The sequence below is a fragment of the Heteronotia binoei genome, chromosome 17 (assembly GCF_032191835.1).
Source record: "Heteronotia binoei isolate CCM8104 ecotype False Entrance Well chromosome 17, APGP_CSIRO_Hbin_v1, whole genome shotgun sequence".
In the NCBI taxonomy this organism is placed as follows: Eukaryota; Metazoa; Chordata; class Lepidosauria; order Squamata; family Gekkonidae; genus Heteronotia; species Heteronotia binoei.
In genome coordinates, this window is record NC_083239.1 from 31,350,234 (window position 1) to 31,372,880 (window position 22,647).

A 22,647-nucleotide genomic window follows, 5' to 3' on the forward strand; every position below is an offset into this window, starting at 1 on the left:
CAGGTGTACAGACAGATTGAGTAATCCCTCTGCATACTAACATCTAAATTTTCAATCCACTCAGTTGCAGCTGGGGAGAGTTCAGTGAGCTCTGTCACATCTCCCTGGAAAGCACGATGCTCACATTCCTGTGACAGATGGAAAATAGTTTGGCAGGCTGCACCACATCACCTTTAGGTCCTGGTATTTTGCCCCATTTAAACAACAGGTCTGCACATTTGCCAAAGCCTGTTCATATTCTATTATTTGTCTTCCATGCTTGACATAGCAAGTCAAATCCTGATGGCCTTTTGTTGTTGTTTATCAGGTTATGGATATTGGGTGGAAGTGATTGCACCCATGTTCATTACCGTTTATTCTCTAGATGGAAATGTTGTGATTACAGGATTTGTGCAGATCTTACTGCTGGGTGTCAGGACCTTAGTTTGGACAGGTCTCCATCAGCCATGTCTTTGTGGACGGGCAGCTCTCTGTTTTCAGCATTCTTTCTATATTCATGAAGAAGAGCATCTTGACTTTGAAGATGCAGAGTATGGCACGAAGAGCCACGTGGCGCATAGTGGTAAAGCTGCAGTACTGCAGTCCTAAGCTCTTCTCATGACCTGAGTTCGATCCTGGCAGAAGCTGGATTCAGGTAGCTGACTTGAGGTTGACTCAGCCTTCCATCAGCCGAGGTTGGTAAAATGAGTACCCAGCTTGCTTGGGGGGGAAGTGTAGATGACTGAGGAAGGCAATGGCAAACCACCCTGTAAAAAGTCTGCCATGAAAACGTTGTGAAAGCAACATCACCCCAGAGTCAGAAACGACTGGTGCTTGCACAGGGGGTCTACCTTTACTTTTAGTATGGCACAATGTGGGTAACCAGTAGGTTGGGGTGGGTTTAATACATCCACTGGTGGCACTCGTTGTATTGAGTTGGGCATGAAGTTTGTGGACATGGGAGCTGTTGAGGCACATTGAAGCACAGTATTCTGCAGTACAAGGCGCTTTTTTTAGCAGGAACTCCTCTGCATATTAGGCCACACACCCCCTGATGTAGCCAATCCTCCAAGAGTTTACAGGGCTCTTTGTATAGGGCCTACTGTAACCTCCATGAGGATTGGCTATATCAGGGGGCATGGCCTAATATGCAAAGGAGTTCCTGCTACAAAAAAAGCCCTACTGCTGTACTACACACCAATCTCAAAGCTGAGCATCTAAGTGTTGTAGCAGACGGACCCCAAGTTGTACCACATAATTTTTGGATAATGTTGTTTTGTGTGCGTATTTTCACTGCTACATTGGAAAGATTGTGTTTATAGGGGTCTATCTTCTAAGCACTGCTGCTGTCTGATACTTGCACTTATACCTGGTGCTCAGTGCCAAAGTAGACATTCTGCTCCAGAAACCATTTTGGGTCTTTATTTTATTTATTTTATTCCATTTGTGTCCCGCCCTCCTCGCCTAGGTGGGCTCAGGGCAGCTCACATAGGCACACATGTGCACGAGTAAATACAGTAATACATTAAAGCCATAAACCATAGAATAATATAAAAACATAAAATATGTAAAATATTTTGGCGCTATAATCTTAGTTTCCGATTCTCTGTGAGCCGATCTTAAATTGTCTTCTCCGCAGCTGCTGTACAGCGGATTTCAAGGGATGGTTCATATGTTACCTAGGACTGTCGTGGCCAGCAGCCTAGTTGACAAATGCCTGGTGGAAGAGTGCCGTCTTGCAGCTGTATGAGCTCTCGCAGGGCCCTTTTTTTCAAAGGAAAATAGCAGCCGCATGTGGCCCAGTTTGTGATTGAGGTTGTGGTTGTGGGGGATTAAACTTCCCTCACCCATGGTGGTTTTGCTGATTTGAAGCCCTGAACCTGTTAGCAATGAAAGGGAGAAATCTCAGATGTTTTCTGTTTGCCTTTATGTTACTAGGGGGAAAGCAGCTGGGGTGGATGGAGGAAATTAAATCCCTTTTCCCCTTGACCTGTACCAACAGTCTGAATTAGTGTCATGCATTAGGGTTGCCAGGTCCAGGTTGGGAAACTCGTGGAGTTCTGGGGGTGGAGCCTGGTGAGAACAGGAACCTCAGTGGGGTATGGTGCCATGGAGTCCACCCTCCTCCAAACATCCATTTTCTCCAAGGGAACTGATCTCAGTAATCTGGAGATGAGCTGTAATTCCTGGAGATCCTCAGGTCCTACCTGGAGGCTGGCATCCCTGCCATGCATGGATGCTATTTAATTTTTCCAGTTCCTGCAGACCCGCTACATTCTCTTTTAAAATAGTTGAAAAGTTTCACCATATTTCCTTGTCCAGCTCTTTTTCTCAGGGTGGCAGAGAGCTGAGTGCCTAATTACCACAGCATTAACAAAGGGATCTGTGTTGAGCGACATCTTGGGAACAGCCTTTGGTCTTTTGTGTTTTTTTCAGTACTGTCAGATGGGCTGGTGCCTTTTTTTAACTGTCCTTTTAAGCTCAAGAACCGCTTCGCTAGCAGATGTTCCTGCTGTGGCGGTGAAAACTCTCCTGCAGCTAAGCTTTCCTCCTCCTTTCTACAGGTGCGGCTCTGCCTGCCCGTGGGCGGAAGAAGAGGGCGCTCTCCGAGGATGCCCGTTCCAAGCGGCTGGCCAAGCAGAAGGCTGTGGAGACTCAGAGGGAGCGTATGGTGAAGGCCTTGGCGAAACTGCTTCAGAGGACCAAGGGACCCCCAGCCCGGTTGGGCAGACCACCAGGTTCAGGCCCCAAAGTAGGCAGGATGCTTCCCGAGCAGACTAAACTTGGCCCCGAGACAGACGATTCCATAAAAGCCACCCTCCCTCCTGCCCTTCCTCCGCAGGCCGGGAAGAACCCCAACTCCATGGCATCCTCCAGGCCACGTGGCCGGCCACGGGGTTCCTTCACCAAAAGACCCCGGACCATGCCTGAACCTCCTTGCCAAAGCGTTGAAGCTCCATGTTCCCTCCCCGAACCTGAGCACAACAGCCCTTTGCCCTCCCCCTGCCGAGCTGTCAGCCCGTGCCCACCGTCCCCGGAACCTAAGAAGCCCCCGCTCATCCTAAAGTTCTTTTCCAAGGCCAGGCGGCACAAGTCTGGCAAGTTGGTGGTCACCCACGTCCGGCTAAAGGGCTCCGGTCACAGAAGGGGTCGCAAGAGGAAATGGAGCGTTGTGCAGAAGAAGAGAAGCTCCCCGCTTCCCTCCCAGTCTGTCTCTGAGTCGGAGGCCCCTTTATCGGAGTTGGAGGGACCCGCCCCTGAAAAGGAACAAAAAGAGGTGACTTTGGCTCTGGAGACGCAGCCGGAGGTTCTTAATGCGGGTCCAGAGCCTCAGCCGGAACTTCCTCCCCTAAAGCTAGAGGCACAACCTGAAGTGGTTGCTCAGGAGCCAGAGCAGCAACCAGAGGCTCCGCCCCTCAAGGTGGAAGTCTCTCAGCCAGAACTGGAGGCTCCGGCTCCAGGAGATGGCGTTCCCACCTCACCGAACAGACTTCCTGGGAAACAAGGGCAACAGCAGGCCAACTCACAGAGCGATGGAACGGGGGCCCTTCCTGAGGAGGGCTCTCCCAGCGTCACTCTTCCCACCCGGCCGCAGCGTTCGAAGTGGGGTCGTGGCCGGCCGCAGCGTTTGAAGCGGGGTCGTGGCCGGCCGCCCCTCACCGCTTCCCAGAGGGCCCAGCGGATGGCCACTCAGCAGCTGCCAGCCAAGGTCCGAGAGGAGGCTTTGGCAGCCCCTCAGCAGGCCAGCGGTGCCAGCTCTGAGGAAGCCCCGGCTCTCAAGGCCACGTTCCTGAAGAATATCCGCCAGTTCATCATGCCTGTGGTGAGCGCTCGTTCGTCACGCCTCATTCGCACCCCCCGCCGCTTTATAGACGAGATCCCGCAGAAGACGGCCAAGTCTACGGAAAGCCCCGCTGCCCCAGAAGGGCCTTGTCCTGACAAACAAGAGGCGCCCCTGTCGTCATTGCCAGTGACCTCACTGCAGCTGACTCCCCCGCCCCCTAGTTCCCCAAGTAAAGAGACTTCCAGAGCTCTCTCCCCACCACCTTCCCCTAGTGTTCCCCATATATCTTCCTCTGTTCCCTCCCTGCCCGAGAAGCGGCGTTCCATCCTCCGGGAGCCCACTTTCCGCTGGACTTCACTGAGTCCCACATTGTCCCCAAAAGATCTGGGCAAGGCCCTGTTCCATCTTCCTAGCGAAGATTCCCCTTCTTTGCCTGGCACTCCGGCACCAACCCCTTTGCCCCCCGCCAAGCGGACTCCCCTGCTGCGTGCCCCTCAGTTCACCCCGAGCGAAGCACACCTTAAAATCTACGAGTCGCTGACGGTGTCTTCCGAGGAGTCTGAGCCAGCGCACGCTTCCCCTGAGGTCAGGAGGGACGCCCCGGCGTTGCAGCAAGAAGCTCCCATGCTCCCCAGTGAGCCGGTGACAACCCGCAGCAGCAAGAGGCTGATGGGAAGGACAAACCATCTCACCTTGCCGCTCTTCACGGAGGTCCCGAGACCGCTCAGGGCGCAGGGCAAAGAGCTGATCACAATGGAGGATGTGAATTCTCCGGGTGTGGTGCACAAGGTGGCCATCCGCAGGGTCGTGCCTCCAGTAGTCCTCAAGAAGGAGGAGGCCGACAGCTCGGAGAGCGAGGCAGAGCCAGCCAGCCCCTGTTTGGAGGTGCCGCCGCTCCCTCCGGAGATGCCGAAGCCCATTATCACCCAGCTGTCGAGCATGGATAAAGTGTACAGCCTGCTCACTCGTGCCAAGGTGCAGCTTTTCAAGATCGATCAGCAGAAGAATTTCAAGCTGGGCCCGGTAAGAGCTACTTGCGTGGGGCGTGTGGGGTGGCAGGGCTTTGCGATGGTGATGAAGCCTAGAAGAAGATACGGGCGGTCTTGGGGAATCTCAGTTGATCGCCCTTTATAAGGTGTTTGGGGGGTTTTTGCACCAGTGACTCCTCCCCTCCCCCAAATGAAGCCTTGTTTATCGGCAGGAGTAGTAATAAGCATAAGTGAACTGCAGTGTCAGTCTTTGTGCAGCCTGTACATCCCAAAGAAACTTCACTATTTGGACTTTTACTGAAGTTGGAGAAGCTTCAGGATCTGGAGTTTTCCTAGTAACCACTCCATTCCTTTCACTGCAGATCCCAGCAGCCCGTGGCAGCATTTCATACTGCAAGTGCCGCTAAAAAAAGCAAAAATTAAGCCATGTGTTGCCCAAAGAACAAATAGTTGCCTTAACTTTAGTGATGTAAGTTGAATGCGAATGTGTAAGCCTCACACTATTACTTGAACAGCTCAGCTGTCATTGGGATGGTCAGCCAATATCTGGGCTGCATCGGACTGCAGGTAGGGAGGCTCATGTTACTAAATGATCCTTTATATCAGAGGGAGAGAAAATCCCCGTAAACAGACATCTTCTCCCTGACAAGCTATATTACTGCTTGGAGGCAGTTATTTGCAGGGGTGGAATTCTAGCGGTAGCTCCTTTGCATATTAGGCTACACCTCCCTGATGTAACCAATCCTCCAAGAGAAGAAGACTGCAGATTTATACCCTCCCCTTCTCTCTGAATCAGAGACCCAGAGCGGCTTCCAATCTCCTATATCTTCTCCCCCCGCAACAGACACCCTGTGAGGTGGGTGGGGCTGAGAGAGCTCTCACAGTAGCTGCCCTCTCAAGGACAACCTCTGCGAGAGCTATGGCTGACCCAAGGCCATTCCAGCATCTGTAAGTGGAGGAGTGGGGAAGCAAACCCGGTCCTCCCAGATAAGAGTCCGCACACTCAACCACTACACCAGATTGGCTCTTTTTTGTAAACTCTTGGAGGATTGGCTACATCAGGGAGATGTGGCCTAATATGCAAACGAGCTCCTGCCAGAATTCCATTCCTGGTATGGAGGGAGAATTCAGTTGTCTTCTCCCATGTACAATTTCATTGTGTCCAGCCCTGGTGTAGGTTTACCATCTCAGAGATGAGTAGATCTCCCCCCCACCCATATTCTTTTTTTAATTAAACCTTTAAAAACTATATACAGTAAGTGCAGTAACTTAACCCTTTAAATCCCTCCTCCCCCCCAGACAAAAACTTATAATAATACATTGAAATTTGCACAGCTGTTTGGTGAGAAGTCATCTCATAATGTCATATCCAGGGCTGAGGACAGATGAAAACTCACCCATTTGGATGATATGTGTCATACATTTGGCTCAGTTGGATTGTTTTGCATAATTTTGCTTCTGCTAGTCAAGGCTGAGGGTTGAATGCTGTGCAGGGGACTCGAAATAAGTTTCCTGGCCACTTCAGAATCTGCTCACCTTCTTCTCCCTCCCCTTGGAAACATTTCTGAGATACTGCCAGACATTACCTAGACACATTTGGTGTGATGCAGTGCTTGAAAGTGTCCAGTTAGGATCTGGAAAACCCAGGTTCAAATCCTAACTCCTCCACAGAAGCTGGCTGGGTGATCTTGGGCCGGTTATACACTTTCAGTCTATATGTTTCGAAGGCTTTCACAGTCGGAGTCCATTGGTTGTTGTACATTTTCCGGGCTGTGTGGCTGTGGTCTTCGTATTGTGAGACCTGACATTTTGCCGGCAGCTGTGACTGGCCTCCTCAGAGGTGTAACCCAGAAAACTGGAGTTCTCTCTGGGTCAAATTGAGAAGTCGGTAGGCAGGTAATTTATATCTACCCCACCTGCCTGAGTAGATATAAATTACATGCCTACCAACTTCTTCTCAATTTGATCCAGAGAGAATTCCAGTTTTTGGGTTACAGGATGCTAGTCACATTTGCTGGCGAAACATCAGGTCTCACAATACCAAGACCACGGCCACACAGCCCGGAAAATCTACAACAACCAACTTTGAGCCTAACCTACCTCACAGGGTTATAGGGAGGACAAAATGGAAAGGAGAAGCCATGTATGCCTTAGGTTTCCTCTAGGGAGAAAGGCAGAGTGAGTACAGGGCTAGAACCTGGCTCTTCAAGCGAGAGTGCTCAGTTACAAATTGCCAGGCCACACATTGTCTCCCTTTGGGGCTATTTGTTCATATAAAAAGTGATTCTAGACTGCCTGGAGTTGTATACTCAAACACACACTAGCAATCTCTAAATAGAGAACTCAATGAAAGGGTAAAGGGGAATTCATCAGTAAGCCTAATTCCCCCTTCTGCCACCAGAAATTGGCCTCTGTATCATATTATGCATTAAAAAGCAGATTTGCTTACATTTTTTTTTAAATTGACCTACTGTCTCTCTCTCATCTGCTTATATTCCACCCTTCCTCCAAGGGCAGCATATGTGATTCTTCTTTCTTCATTTTCTCCTCCTAACACCCCTGTAAGGGAGGTTAAGCTGAGAGATGAGCCCAAGGTCACCCAGCAGCCTTCATGGCAGAGTGAAGATTTGAACCGGGGACTCCCCCAATCCAAATCTGACTGTATACCAGCTACATCCTACAGGCTGCCAAGTGTGCATGATTTATTTTTGGTTGTATAATTTAGGGGTGCCCCCCCCGGCTTTTATTTCTATATGTGCTGCTGTAGATTGGGCAGGCCCTGAGATGGGTAGCCCTGGGCTAGCCTGCTTTGTCAAATCTAAGACGCTACGCAGGGGCTGGCCCTGGTTTGTTCTTGGATGGGAGACCACCGAGGAAATCCAGAGTCACTACACAGAGGCAGGCAATGGTTTATGGTTTATTAGATTTATATCCCGCCCTCCCTTCATCACACATTGAAGCAGGCTCAGGGTGGCTGTTTACCCTTTACCCTTTCATTGAGTTCTCTATTTAGAGATTGCTGGTGTGTGTTTGAGTATACAGCTCCAGGAAGTCTAGAATCACTTTTTAGATGAACAAATAGCCCCAACAGGAGACAATGTGTGGCCTGGCAATTTGTAACTGAGCACTCTTTTGCTTGAAGTGCCAGGCTCTAGCCCTGTACGTAAAATGGCAGCCCAGCTCTGGACATCTCTTGTCTTGAAAACCCTACGGGGTTGCCATAAGGTGGCTGCAGCTTGACAGCAAAAACAACAGCAGCAGATTGGCAGGGAAGCTGAAGTTCCTGGAAATCATGAGCAATAAGTATGTAGAAGTAGGAGGTGAGAGTTCAGTGGTTATCATTGGTGTGGAAATACCACTCCTTGACTAGAGGCTCTAGCGAAGATCACCTTTTGATTAAAGTGTTCCACACAAATTTGCCTGTATTTTCAAATTTTCCTGCGCACTTACGCTTGTGTAGATTGTGTGATTTTCTGCAATAGCAACAGGTCTGCTTTGGAGGGTTATGTTCCATTCCTGGGAGAGAGTTTCAGGTGGGTAGCTGTGTTAATCTGTAGTGGTAGCCGAACAAACTTTTGAGTCCAGACTCCAGTGGCACCTTTTAAAGACCAAGAAAACGTTCTGCGGTGTAAGTTTTTGTGAGTCAAAGCACACTTTGATGTGGTATCTGACTTACAAAAGCTTATACTCTGGAAAATATTGTTGCTCTTTAAGGTACTGCTGAACTTTGTAATGCAATTGTGGCCTTGCGGATGTATTTCCATTGCGTGCTCCCACACGCAACCTGTAACAACTGTGATAAGTTTAACGGGCGGACCTGTTGGATAAGGGACACCTATGTGTGGGAGATGCCACGTTCCCCTGAACCCCGATATCACCTGCTGACCGGTGCATTCCGTTTCAGCAAGGAGGACTCTCAGAATCCCCACCAAAAGCTCTGTGTCTTCCACTTAGGGGTGTCAAACCATCAAGATAGATGTGCTCGAGCCGCCAAAGGTCCAGAGCAAGCAGGAGCCGAGTTTGGAACATAAAGCAGCTGAAGAAGACGGGAAAGATGCAAGAAAGCAGGTAACAGAGGCTGTTGGTCCGTGTATGCTAGAGAGGTGTGGTCTGAAAGGTGCTTGTGGGAGAGAACATACATGATTCGACTCGCTTGGTCAAATCGCTGCACTGTGAGGCACTTCTAGAAGTGCAGTCCTTCTCTGTCCTCTTGGCAAAGGTTACGGTATGTGATTTGTACAGTTTGTGAAGCTCTACGCGCCAGGTGAAAATGTCTTTCTTCTGCATTTTGATGATTTATTTTTTGGTCAGTTGGCCAAGAACATTTTGTAGTGCTTTTGAGATAAAGGGTTTAAAAAAAAATTTCACAAAAGGAGGTTGGGATACAGAAGGGGAAACGGGTTAGGGGAAATAAAAAATCATCCAAAAGTTTTCAGATATCCAAAAGTTTTCAGAAAAAAACAGCAGGAACTCATTTGACTATTAGGCCATACCCCCTGACATCACCATTGTTTCACACAGGGCTTTTTTTTGTAGAAAAAGCCCAGCAGGAACTAATTTGCATATTAGGCCACACCCCTTGACACCAATACAGCTGGAACTGCATTCCTGTGTGTTCCTGCTCAGAAAAAGCCCTGATGGTTACATACAACAAGAAGAGTTAGCTATATTAATAAAATGCATTTTTTTCAGATATAGGAGCAAATAATAAAACATAATTGCAATATTCAAGAATATTTTCTCTCTTTAAGGAATTAAACAAGCTGTTTCAAGATATTCAAAGAAAATCTAATAGAAATAGAAAAGATCGCATCTCTAACATTGTCATGTTCGTAGAGCTTTGATTTGCCCCATCACTCAATATTACGTTTTGATTCTGATGTCTTAGCTAATGGTTTTATCTGCTTTGTTTCTGGGTTGGTTGTTGACTGCTCTTTAATTATTCTTATGTTGATTTCTGCAGTGAGGAGTAGGTACTTATTTTCTGCACTGTTAGTGGACATGTAGATATATAAAACAATTTTGGGACCAAACATCTCAAGAAACTAAACAAATAACATTGATAGAATTACCTGTACTTCCTGAATTATTTCTTTTGGGTAAATGGTCAGATCCAGGGCTTTTTTTTGAGCCGGAAAGCACTGGAACGCTGTTCCGGCTGGTCCAGGCAGCGTTCTGGCTGGTCTAGGCAGCGTTCCGGCTCGGTCTCATCGACTTCCCCCGCTGCCTGGTGGGGCTCAGGGAGGCCAGCCACGCTTGTGCGGGGGCCTCCCAGCGTCGCACTGTCCGGCGGGGCTTGGAGAGGCCTGCCGCGCTTGCGCGGGGGCCTCTCGACGTCCCACTGCCTGGCAGGGCTCGGGGAGACCTGCCGCACTGGGGCGAGGCCTCCCGACGTTCAGCTGGCCAACGGGGCTCGAGAGGCCAAGCTGCAGAGCCGGGGCTTTGTGGGAGTCAGCACTTTTACAGGTGAGTTGCTTGCATCCCCTTTCTTTCAGTCTCCTTATTTTTTCCTTTCTTTTCTCTTTCTTTCTTGCTTTTTCCCCTCCTTTCTTTCACTCCTTCCCTCCCTTTTCCTTTCTTCCTATTTCATTTCTCTTCTTCTGTCAGTCCCTTTCATTCATTCATTATTTCTTTCTTTTTGGCAGTGTTCTTCCTTTCCTTTCCTTTCCTTTCCTTTCCTTTCCTTTCCTTTCCTTTCCTTTCCTTTCCTTTCCTTTCCTTTCCTTTCCTTTCCTTTCCTTTCCTTTCCTTTCCTTTCCTTTCCTTTCCTTTCCTTTCCTTTCCTTTCCTTTCCTTTCCTTTCCTTTCCTTTCCTTTCCTTTCCTTTCCTTTCCTTCTTGCATTGCTTTTTTATTTCTGTCAGTCTTTCTTTTTCTATGTCTATTTGCTTTATTTCCCACTCCCTCACTCTTTCTTTCTGTCAATATTTCTTCTTCCCTGTTTGCCTTATTTTCCACTACCCCCTCCCTCTCCTCTCTTTCCAACGCTCTCCCTCCTTTCATTCATTCATTCATTCATTCATTCAGTCTTTTCTCCTGTCTGTTTGCTTTATTTCTCTTTCTTTAAGCACTACACCATGCTGGCTCTGTAGCAGTGTAGGAATTTGATTTTTTTTCCCTGGGATTGCTATATCTTTATGGCTTTGTATGTATATGTGGTTATATATTTCTGGACTTTTTCCAATGCTAGAATATCTTTTTTGAGGGGTGATGACCAGAATTGTTACCACACCCCAAAAAAGACATTATATGCTGATGGTGATGTCAGAGGTGTGGCCTAGTATGCAAATGATGGTGATGTCAGAGGTGTGGCCTAGTATGCAAATGCAAAAGGGAGGAACTTTGCTCTGTTGCTCCTGTGCAGTTGAGCAAGCCTGGCAAAGCAAGTTGTGATGCAGAAGGAAGCAAGAGAGGGAGAAGGAAGCAGACGATGGTGAGTTGCTTGTGGGCCTGATAGGAGCCCTCCGGGGGCTTGATTCGGCCCCCGGGCCACATGTTTGATACCCCTGTATTATATAGTATATGTATTTTACGGGGTTTTTTCCCTTTTCCTGATTCGTAAGTTGTATTTTTGAAAATAAAATAAAGGAGTAGGTACTTATGATTGCCATAAGTTGTCTCAGGCACATTTGAACGGCGATTAGAGGTGTGCTGTAAGCTGGCCGTTATCCGTTGCTCATGCTCACAGCAGATCTCGTTGCTTCTTCCCTTGCAGGGCCTAGAATCTCCGGTGCAGGGCCCTCGGATCAAGCACGTGTGCCGGCACGCCTCGGTGGCCCTGGGGCAGTCTCGTGCCATGGTGCCAGAGGACATGCCGCGTCTCAGTGCCCTGCCGCTGCGGGAGAGGGAGGAGATTGCTGCTTCGCCCACCGTTGAGGGTCAGTGCTTTGAGGGGGTACACTGAAAGGTTCGCTTCCGCAGCGTCCTCGGGTTTCTGTTTAATGCTGTGGGTTGGGTAATTTAGTAGGTCGATATTTTAAATCTCCCGGTTCACAGGTTAAGACAGGTCCATTGATGACAGACATCACTTCTCGAAGCAAAGAGGCTAACCTGCGATCATGGCAGGGAATAGAAGGGAGTTACAAAGGGGACTGAAGAAATAATGTATACAAGGAACAGAGAGATTGCTGGCCTCTTGTTTGTCCTGCCCGCAAGCCCTGGCCCCCTTGGAGGTTTTTAAATGGAGGTTAGATGGCCATCTGACAGCAGTTCTGATTCTTTGAACTTAAACAGAACTTAGGGGGGAGGTATGAACTTAGGGGGGGAGATATGAACTTAGGGGGGAGATATTTGTGAGTTTTCTGCATTGTGCAGGGTGTTGGACTAGACCTTGGATGTCCCTTCCAACTTTATGATTCTTTGATTCTAAGAAAAAGGGCAGGATCTTGGTTGTTCAGCCCCACTATGAAAATGAGTCCCTGTTTTCCTCCCTAAGGATTGGGGCTTGCTTGTGTCGCTCAAGTGACCTGCTTTCTGTATGGGGGAGAGGGCTTGGGAATGGATCTTACTCCTTGGAGGCAGGCTAGGCTGAGGCAGAGTGACCGATCCAAGCAAGCTTCCATGGCAGAGCAGGGGTTCAGCATTGGGTCTCCCAGATCGTAATGCTCTAATCACCATACCGCACTGGGGTTGAAATAGGGGCTTAGAGAAACTTGTCAGAAGTCCACCTTTTTGAGTGCTTGGCAGAGGCAAGGTTTGAATCAGGGATACCATGGCTAGTGGCCACTACGTAACTCCTGCCACAGGTCGCCACTTCTCTGCAGGAAGGGTGTTCACAGGTCCTGTCTGCTCACCTTTGTGACCTCGCTGTTCCCCAGAGACCTCCTCAGCCTCCGAGAGCGAGAGTGGGCACCAGAAGCAGGTGAAGGTGGAAACGGCTGTCAAGGCGGCGGCGCACTCTGCACGTCGCCACGTCTCCCACCACCATCACGGCAAGAAGAACCGAATGACCCGCTGTGGGAACTGCAAAGGCTGCCAGAAGCTGCAGGACTGTGGGGAGTGCATCAACTGTCTGGATAAGCCAAAGTTTGGTGGGCCGAACACCAAGAAGCAGTGCTGCGTGTGAGTGTGCCCATGGGGGTCCCTGCTTCTGACCCAGATGCCTTGCCCCCATCAGCTTAACTCTTCTGCATTCTTGGGGAGCTGAAAGATTGGACTTCAGAGTGCCCTTTTCCGTCTGCTGCTTTTGGCCATGACTATGAGGACTCTGGGGGCTACATAGTTGTACGCTCACACATGTGTTCTGGGGTGCAGAATCTGACACCATGAATATCTCAGCATTCACTTTTCAAAAAAGGCAAACCTCCAGCCCTTAAAACTGGAAAAGCATGTTTGCACTTATAGAGATATTGACCCCTATTCTGCCTGTGTCTCATTTTGATCTCTCAGGAGCTGAAAGTGAATCTCCCTGCTCTGTTTTATTCTCACAACAGCTTTGCGAGGTATGCTTATTCAAGAGAGCTTGATTGGCTGGAGGTTGCCTGGGGGATTCATGTGCACTCACTCCTCAGATCCTGCCTTCCCTTGCCATGGAAATCTTCCACAGCAAGGGAGGGCAGGCTCTGAGCATATGCATCGCCCCGCTGTTCTCGCCATTCTGGGTCCATGCTGCCCCACTGTTTTCAAGGCAGGAGACATTCAGAAGTGGGTTTGCTGTTGCTGTTGCCAGTTTGGTGTAGTGGCTAAGTGTGCGGACTCCTATCTGGGAGAACTGGGTTTGATTCCCCACTCCTCCACTTACAGGTACTGGAATGGCCTTGGGTCAGCCATAGTTATCGCAGAGCTGTCCGTGAAAGGGCAGTTGCTGTGAGAGCTCTCTCAGCCCCACCCACCTCACAGGGTGTCTGTTGTGGGGGGAGAAGATATAGGAGATTGTAAGTCGCTCTGACTCTGATTCAGAGAGAAGGGTGGGGTATAAATCTGCAGTCTTCTCCTTCTCCCATCCAAATACTAGCCAGGGCCACCCCAGCTTAGTTCTGAGATCTGATGAGATCAGGCTAGCCTGAGGTTTCCTGGGTCAGCTAGTCATGTGTCAATACCTTTCAAAAGCGGGTTTATGGTTGGATCAGGGATGTAATGCATTGAGAAGTGGTAAGAGCAGCATTAATTCCATAGTAGAATAAATGAGATCAAGGGGACCAAAGCCCTTCATTGGTTCAACTAGTGTTTAAAGTACCTGACCCTAATGAGCAAAGCCACATGCAACCAGGGTCAGCGCTCAACAGTCGAAGCAACTTCATTATGCCAACCTGTTGCCCCTTTCTGTTATTTTTAAAATGTATTTAGATTGGGGTCCCCAACCTGTTAGAGCCTGCAGGCACATTTGTAGTTTTGAGAGGGGTTGGTGAGCACCACTCCAAAATGACTGCCCGGAGCCGAACCCAAAATGGCTGCCACAGGAGGTGGAACCAAACCCAAAATGGCTACCACAGAAGGCTGAGCGGAATCAATACCTCCCTCCTCGTACATCATGGGGAGAAGGAAAGAAGAGGAGGAAGACTGGAGATTTATAACCCGCTCTTCTCTCTGATCAGAGACTCAGAGCAGCTTACAATCTCCTATATCTTCTCTCCCCACAACAGACACCCTGTGAGGTAGGTGGGGCTGAGAGGGCTTTCACAGCAGCTGCCCTTTCAAGGACAACTCTGTGAGAGTTATGGCTGACCCAAGGCTGAAGGGGAAATAGAACCATACATAGACTAAGGAAAGCCCAGGTGTTTAGTAATGCTCCACTGGAAAAATACAAAGGCCTGCTGAGAGCCAGTTTAATGTAGTGGTTAAGTGCGCAGACTCTTATCGAGGAGAACCAGGTTTGATTCCCTGCTCCTTCATTTGCAGCTGCTGGAATGGCCTTGGGTTAGCCATAGCTCTCACAGGAGTTGTCCTTGAAAGGGCATCTGCTGTGAGAACCCTCTCAGCCCCACCCACCTCACAGGGTGTCTGTTGTGGGGGAAGAAGATATAAGAGATTGTAAGCTGCTCTGAGTCAGAGAGAAGGGCGGGGTATAAATCTGCAGTCTTCTTCTCAGGCCTGTTCTCTCAGAGTCACAGTTCTCTCAGAGCTCCCTCAGTCCCACCTACCTCACAGGGTGCCTGTTGTGGGGAGAGGAAGGGAATGAGACTGTTAAGTCGCTCTGAGACTCTTAAGTGAAAGGCGGGATTTAAATCCAACCATTCTTCTTCGTCTTGTTTTTATCAACGCTCCTTAGCGGAAACATTTAGCTCTAGCTGGCCAGTTCCTCCGAATGTGCTGTGAGAAGTGCCTAAGCGGCACCAGAAGCATCCCTTTTGGTGCAGATCTTTCAGTCTGGGCTTAGCTGGGAAGGCAGGAGGCTTCTTCTCCCTATGCCGGTCGAACTGCTGGCCAGAGCTCCCCATCACACGGCTGAGACAGAGCTCTGCTGTCCTGCCTGCATGTCCGCGGCTAATCCTGGCAGGAGGATCTGCTTGGTTTCCTTCACGGCCAGCTGCTAAATGCCTGGGCAGCCCAGAACAAAGGAGCCAAGTGAATTGAGGCATCTGAGATTGCAGGGATAGGAAAAGGCAGGGAACAGCACCCACCACGGAGATCAAACTTAGAGCCATGTCTTATCTCGAGTCCTGAGCAGATTGAAAAGAAGAAGGTATTAGATTTATATCCCGCCCTCCACTCCGAATCTCAGAATGGCTTGCAATCTCCTTTATCTACCTCCCCCACAACAGACACCCTGTGAGGTGGGTGGGGCTAAGAGGGCTCTCACAGCAGCTGCCCTTTCAAGGACAACCTCTGCCGGAGCTATGGCTGACCTGAGGCCATTCCAGCAGCTGCAGGTGGAGGAGTGGGGAATCAAACCCGGTTCTCCCAGATAAGAGTCCGCACACTTAACCACTACACCAAACTTGCTCTCTTTCTTCCAAAGATGAAGAATGGGACTTTCATACCTTCAGGAGCTGTGCAGGTGGAAGAATTTAGGCAGATGCAGCTTTTGGATGCAGGGGTGAGAAAATCAGCCCACCTTGTTCACCATAATTCATCATACCTGCCGTGGTTAGAAACTTGAAACAAAGTGAATGCTGAGATATTCAGGGGTGCTGGGTGTCTGTGTGGGCACCTCATGTTTCTTTGTGGGTTTTTTTTTTTTTTGGCAAAATGGTTTTCTTCTTTTGCTCTGGGGAAGGAGAAATTGGCTTCCAGTTTCCCTTCCTCTAGACCAGGCCCTTTCCCCCTCCTCCTCTGGAATGCTTTATTGCCTTGGCTGGAGGCCATGAATCAGAGCTGCCTCCCTTTGCTCTCTCGCTGGGCTGAAGATTCGGCTTTTCCAACTGCTGCTTCCGTGGTCTGATGATGTGTATCTGGCTAACTGGCAGGTATCGGAAATGCGACAAGATAGAAGCGCGGCGGGTGGAGCGGCTGTCGAAGAAAGGTAATGACCGGGGGGCTGTGGGCAGAGGGGTGGTGGCTGTCCAGTGATGTGTTCTCGTTTTGGTTAAGTTTCCTCCGCTGTATGGCTTTTCAGCATTACAAGTCTCTTTACACCTTTGCATAACCCTGTTGTGTCGGGTCCCACACGTTCTGCAAGGCTGGAATTCTGTCTTCTGTGTCCAAACTTTAATCACAAGTTGTGATTGCCACGTTCTGTTCAAATGGATTATACATTTTGTTGGTTGATTATATTGCATTACAGTGAGGGAGGGGCTGCGGCTGAGTGGTGGAGCCTTTGCTTGGCCTGCAGAAGGTCCCAAGTTCAATCCCTCGCAGTTAAAAGAATCTGGCAGTAGGTGAAGTGAAAGACCTCTGTCCAAGACTCCAAAGAAAGCTGCTGCCAGTCTCAGTAGACAGTGCTGACCTTAATGAACCAAGGATCTGATTCACTGATCTGGATAAGCATATGGAACAGAGGTCCATTAGTGGCTATTAGCTATAGCGTATTGTTGGAACTTTCTGTCTGGGGCAGTGATGCTCTATATTCTTGGTGCTTGGGAGGGGCAACAGTGTGAGAACTTCTAGTGTCCTGGCTCCACTGGTGGACGTCCTGATGGCCCTTGGTTTTTTTGGCCACTGTGTGACACAGTGTTGGACTGGATGGGCCATTGGCCTGATCCAACATGGCTTCTCTTATGTTCTTAGTGTAAGGCAGCTTTCATGTGATTATATTTTGAAAATTATGCACATTTACATCTATCATGTTATGCAGCCTTGTTTAAGGAGGGAAACGGAATTTGGGGTGATGTGATGGAAATCTTGCCTTCCCTAAGTTTTCAGTAATGCTTCTGTTGTGATTGTCTATGTAATCAGGCTGTTAACCTGCAAATACAGTTTTAGAAAACTTTCTTTCCTGGCTCATGAGAGCAAAGCATATGCTCTTAAGTGACCTTTGAAATCACCAGCTAGATTTGAGCCCAGGAATACCTTAGAAACCAACAAGATTTTTTTGGGGAGTATAGCCTTCGGAGAATCAAAGCTCCCTTCATTAGGCTGGTGAAGGGAACTTTGACTCTCGAACCTTATATTCTCTCCCCCCCCCCAAAAAAAAATATATATATTGTTCGTCTCTAAAGCGCTCCTGGACTCGAATCTAGCTGTTCCTGCTGCTGACCAACACAGTTGCCCTGTGAGACTAGCCTGAAATTCCCCGGGAAACAGTGCAGAAGTACAAGTTTTGTATAAGAAGCTTCATTCTCTGTTGTGCGACTTGGAGGCAAATCGGTTAGAATTCCAGATGCCCAAGCAGCTGGCTGCCTTCAGACTCCCAGTGTCACTGGCTACCTCTGTGTAAGGCTGCAGCCATTTTGCACTCTCTCTCTCTGCCTGGATCAGAGGCGTTGTCCTTGTTCCAGCCTGCAGCGAGGAGCTGGTGCCAAAGGATTGTGAAGTGTCCTTCAGCTGAGCCCTCTAATGCAGTTTGCTTCACAAGAATCTGAGCGTCCTGCATGCGGGTCTTTGTCCTGTTCTGGGGTTTAAATGGCCTAAGGTGAGGCTGTGCCGGTTAGTAACCAGACTATCATCGATTTGCTGCTGTCGGGAGCAATCCTAAATGAGTCTACTCAGGGGTGAATCGCACTGTATTCAGGGGACTTTTTCCCACGAAAGCGTTCTTAAGGTGGCACTGTTAATCCTTATTCCCAGGCTCACTTGCAGATCGTGTAGTTCATTTGCTTTGTGTAGATTGGGAGCCTGTCCCATTGACTCAGAGGAGGATATTGAGGCTGCAATCAGACACATTAAAGAATGCACTTTCAGTGCACTTTCCAACTGGATTTTCCTGTGTGAACTGGCAAAATCCAGTTGGAAAGTGCATTAAAAGTGGATTGAAAGTGCATTATTTTGGGTGTGATCACAGCCTAAGAGCGCTTGTAGAGAAGCAGAGCTCTGGAGAAGTTCCACTGGGGAAAAAAGAAGAAAATATTTTAGAATGAGCACCTTTTAGCTTCTGGCATGACACTGCAATATGGGGTTGCCAGTTCTGTTTGGGAAGATTCCAGAAGATTTGGGAGTGAAGCCCGGGGAGGGTGGGAATTGGGGAGGAGAGGGCCCTCGGCAGGGTATTGTGCCATAAAGTCCACCCTCCAAAGCAGCCATTTTATCCAGGGGAACTGACCTTGTAATCTTGGAGATCTGTATTCTGATCTTTTGTCATCTGGAGAACCGTTGGAATTCCGAGATTCCCAGGTGGCACCTTTGGGGGCTGGCAACCCTATTTGATTAGCAGCCCCATGGCACAGAGTGGTAAAGCTGCAGTACTGCAGTCCTAAGCTCTGCTCACAACCTGAGTTCAATCCCAGCGGAAACTGAGTTCAGGTAGCCGGCTCCAGGTTGACTCAGCCTTCCATCCTTCTGAGGTCGGTAAAATGAGTACCCACCTTGCTGGGGGAAAAGTGTAGATGACTGGGGAAGGCAATGGCAAGCCACCCCTTAAAAAGTCTGCCGTGAAAACATTGTGATGTGATGTCACCCCAGAGTCGGAAACGACTGGTGCTTGCACTGCCTTTACCTTCTTAACCCTATTTGATGGTAAAAAATTTCAGGTTTGCATCTTGAGATCCTGGTTTTTGAACGAACACTGGTTGGCTTCTTGAACAGGCTTGTGGTTCCACTTACGGTATCCCAGATTACTAGGTATTTGTGATATCGCTGCAGGTTTTGGCCCATTGAGACTGAATTAAGCCTTTTCTCTTGTTTGGCCAGTTCTTTCATTTTGTGCTGAGGATATTATGCTTATCCCTTTTCTTTTGTGAGTAAGGCACTGTGGCTCCTGCTGTGTTGAGAACACCGGTTCCACAAGGTTATTCCCTTTGAGAGGAGAGTAACTACTGTGAATCCTGGATCAAGCCATTGCTATATCTAGTAGGAAGTTGGCTGTCCCTGTGTGGTTGTCAGGAGCAGCAAAACCAGGCCCAGCCACAGACGGGGTGGGGGGGGGGGGCTTCTATGTACTTCTGCTCTCCAGGTTTACGCAAAAAAATATGGCTTTGTTATAACAGCTTTGTAAAATTAACGCCAAAGGAAAAATAGACTCCCCCAAAATGGCATGGAAAGGACATACCAGTAATGAGGTCAGAGAAATGTTGGTTAAGGAGAGGAAGTAGAAATCATTTTTACAGAGTTCCAGAGGGTTTAGGTTTTGGTGGGGCATTATTTCCAAGACACGCCCCCCCCCTCCCAGCTCTTCACAGGCATTTTATCCTGCCCGTCTTCAGGATAGTGTACTTGGGTTTCCCTTTTCCTTGGTCCCTAATTCCTCCAGATTCTTAGCAATGAAGATACCTAAAGATAATTTACACAAGCTATCCCAACTGAAGAAGAAGAAGAAGATATTGGATTTATATCCCGCCCTCCACTCCGAAGAATCTCGGAGCGGCTCACAATCTCTTTCACCTTCCTCCCCCACAACAGACACCCTGTGAGGTGGGTGGGGCTGGAGAGGGCTCTCACAGCCGCTGCCCTTTCAAGGACAACCTCTGCCAGGGCTACGGCTGACCCAAGGCCATGCCAGCAGGTGCAAGTGGAGGAGTGGGGAATCAAACCCGGTTCTCCCAGATAAGAGTCCGTGCACTTAACCACTACACCAAACTGGCTCTCCACACCAAACTGAGACAGGAGGTGCTGCAGGGATTAGGGACGCTTGGAGAGGTAGTTTTGTGTATTGATTTTTGGCGCTCCCCCACCCCCCCAATCACTTCGATCTTTAAACTCTTATTTTTCAACCGCTTGGGTTCTGGATTGCTTTTATATCCATTCCCAAGATAAATAAAAGATGAGTCCACTCCTGACCCTTTCCCCCCTTTATCTTTATGAAACGAGGGAGTGTCAACAAATTTGGGTTGCCAACCTCCAGGTCAGGCCTGGACATCTCCTAAAATTACAGCTGCTCTCCAGGTGACAGAGATCAGGTTTCTTGGAGAAAATGGCTGCTTTGGAAGATGGGCTCTGTGGCATTATATCTCTTCCCCAAACTTTGCCCTCCCCTGGCTCCACCTCCAAATCCCCAGGAATTTCCCAGCCTGCAGCTGTATCAACCCTACAGCAAATAATAATTTAAAAACGACAGCACTGCTGGCAAATCGCCATTTCTGCATTTCAGTCTTCAAAAGTAACCTCAAAAATAAGCCACTGAAATTGATAAAGCTTCTGTTTAAAATTCTGCTGCAGTTTTCCATATAGAAGCCCCCCCTCAAAAAACCCCGCCTCTGGTGTGGATCATTCAAGTTAATGCCAGCTCCATCCTTCACAATCCACTGCTTTAACATGAGCCCTCTGTTGCTGCCGGGAGCGATCTGGTTGCCAGTGTGGAATGCTGGGCGTCCTCCCCTGTCTCTTCCTCTTGAGTATTGGGGGAAGCTGACATTAAGAAGAAGATGAAGATGATGTTGGATTTATAGTTTGGTGTAATGGTTAAGTGTGCGGACTCTTATCTGGGAGAAACGGGTTTGATTCCCCACTCCTCCACTTGCACCTGCTAGCATGGCCTTGGGTCAGCCATAGCTCTGGCAGAGGTTGTCCTTGAAAGGGCAGCTGCTGGGAGAGCCCTCTCAGCCTCACCAACCTCACAGAGTGTCTGTTGTGGGGGAGGAAGGTAAAGAAGATTGTGAGCCGCTCTTGAGATTCTTCGGAGTGGAGGGCGGGATATAATTCCAATATCATCATCTTCTTCTTCTATACTCTGAATCTCAGTGTCTCAGAGCGGTCACAATCTCCTTTACCTCCACCCCCCCCAACACACAACATACACCATGTGTGGTGGGTGGGACTGAGAGAGCTCTTACAGCAGCTGCTCTTTCAAGGACAGCTATGAGAGCTATGGCTGACCGAAGGCCATTCCATTAGGACTGAAAAGAAACAGAGTTTTTGAAAGACACACAGGGAACAGAGGTTGGCCACTGCTGGGTGGGCACCCTTGCTGGCCCAAAGGGTTGCCAACTCCAGGTTGGATATTCCTGGAGATTTAGGGGTAGAGGCTGGGGAGAGCAGAGGGGTATAATGGCTCAGAATCCGTCCTCCAGAACAGCCATTTCCTTCAGGGGTAATTGATCTCTGTAGTCTGAGAATAAAGTTCCAATTCCAGGAGATCTCCAGGGTCCACCTGGAGGTTAGCAACCCTACTGGCCAAGGAGTTGGGCAAGCTGGATTAGTGAAATCCCACAGGTAGCAGCTCTCTCTGTAACAATGCATTGGCTGTGGGGGGGAGGGGATCTCTCTACCTGGTAAAGGATAAGATGGGATGGGAAGGGGGGGAGAGGAAAAGGCATGAGTCAGGAAGGGGTGGGGCCCGGCTTCTTCGGGGGAAGCCATTATGACCTGAGGGGGGTTGCACAGAGCAGAGCCATGCCTTAGCCCTGATGCTTGTGGAAGGAAATTAAAATGGCATGACTTGGCTGCAGACTGAAGAAGCACTGATGATGTGAGCAGATATATGGAGGGGGGGATTGTGGGGTAGTGGGGGCTTTAAGCAAAGAGGAAGGGGGGTGGGGGCTGGTGGGGGCTTGGATCTGCTCTGGAGGAGAATGTAGCTTAGCTGCCTTGGAACAAAGCCCTCAGCCTCCTGGATGGGGGGTGGGAACAGATATGGGGTAGGGCGTGGGGTTAGGAGCAAGTCTGGGGCTGCCTGTCTCTCGGTCTCCTTATTAGGAGCCCGCTTCAGCCTCTAAGTCTTTTCCTTTGTCCTCCCCTTTGCTGCATGATCTGCATCTGCAGTTATGTTTTTGGCAAGGACTCTCCTTAACCTGCCCCCCTCCCCCAAGAAGGGTTTTGTGTTCGAGTTTGTGTGTTCATATGGCAGGGAGGAAAGCATTGGAGGGCAGCTCACTCACGTGGCAAAGTTCTACCCTTTGGTACCACCTGGCCCAGAAACACAGTTTGTTTTTGTAGTGTGATGTGTCAGGCAATGAGAGTCAGGAATGGAAACACACATGCTACATGTAACATCGCTCCTCTCTCCCCCTTCTCCCACTCCCAAACATTGTCCCTTATCTTTTCCCATTCCCAAACATAGTCACTTAATCTCCTTTGTATTGGAAATTAGTTTCCCCACCTTCTCTATTGAGAGACAGGTAGGCCTCAGACAAAGCCATTAGGAGGTCAGAACAGGAGGGAGGCATGTTTTGCAACAGGTTCCAGGGCACTGAGCCAGTCATCTTTGCAAGGGGCCAGAGGGCAAAGTCATCTTTGCAAGGGGCCAGAGACAAGAGGGCTGGCTTCAGATTTCATTGCAGGTGAAATTCTGGGCAGATCAGCCCATTCTGCTTTGAGCACCTGGTAACTCAGCAAAGTTTTAAAAAAAAAAGTCAGATCAGTCTGTGCTGGCTAGTGTGTCTTTGGATCTCTTGCCTTCTGCCTTTTTTTAAAATTGATTTTTTAATTTTTTTGCATACAAAAGAAAAAATATGTAGAATAAATTACTGCAATCATACATATGATATAA

At 48.9% G+C, this 22,647-nt stretch overlaps 1 protein-coding gene across 1 annotated transcript in view; it reads left to right on the top strand.

Moving 5' to 3' along the window:
- The window catches only part of KMT2B (lysine methyltransferase 2B), a 78,812-nt gene that overhangs the window by 17,129 nt on the left and 39,036 nt on the right, over positions 1–22,647 (top strand). The window contains exons 3-7 of the mRNA XM_060258637.1: positions 2,544–4,786; positions 8,707–8,820; positions 11,467–11,629; positions 12,569–12,812; positions 16,097–16,152. Coding sequence (XP_060114620.1) covers positions 2,648–4,786; positions 8,707–8,820; positions 11,467–11,629; positions 12,569–12,812; positions 16,097–16,152 — 2,716 coding nt within the window. The 5' untranslated portion in view covers positions 2,544–2,647. The remainder of the gene's footprint in view (positions 1–2,543; positions 4,787–8,706; positions 8,821–11,466; positions 11,630–12,568; positions 12,813–16,096; positions 16,153–22,647) is intronic.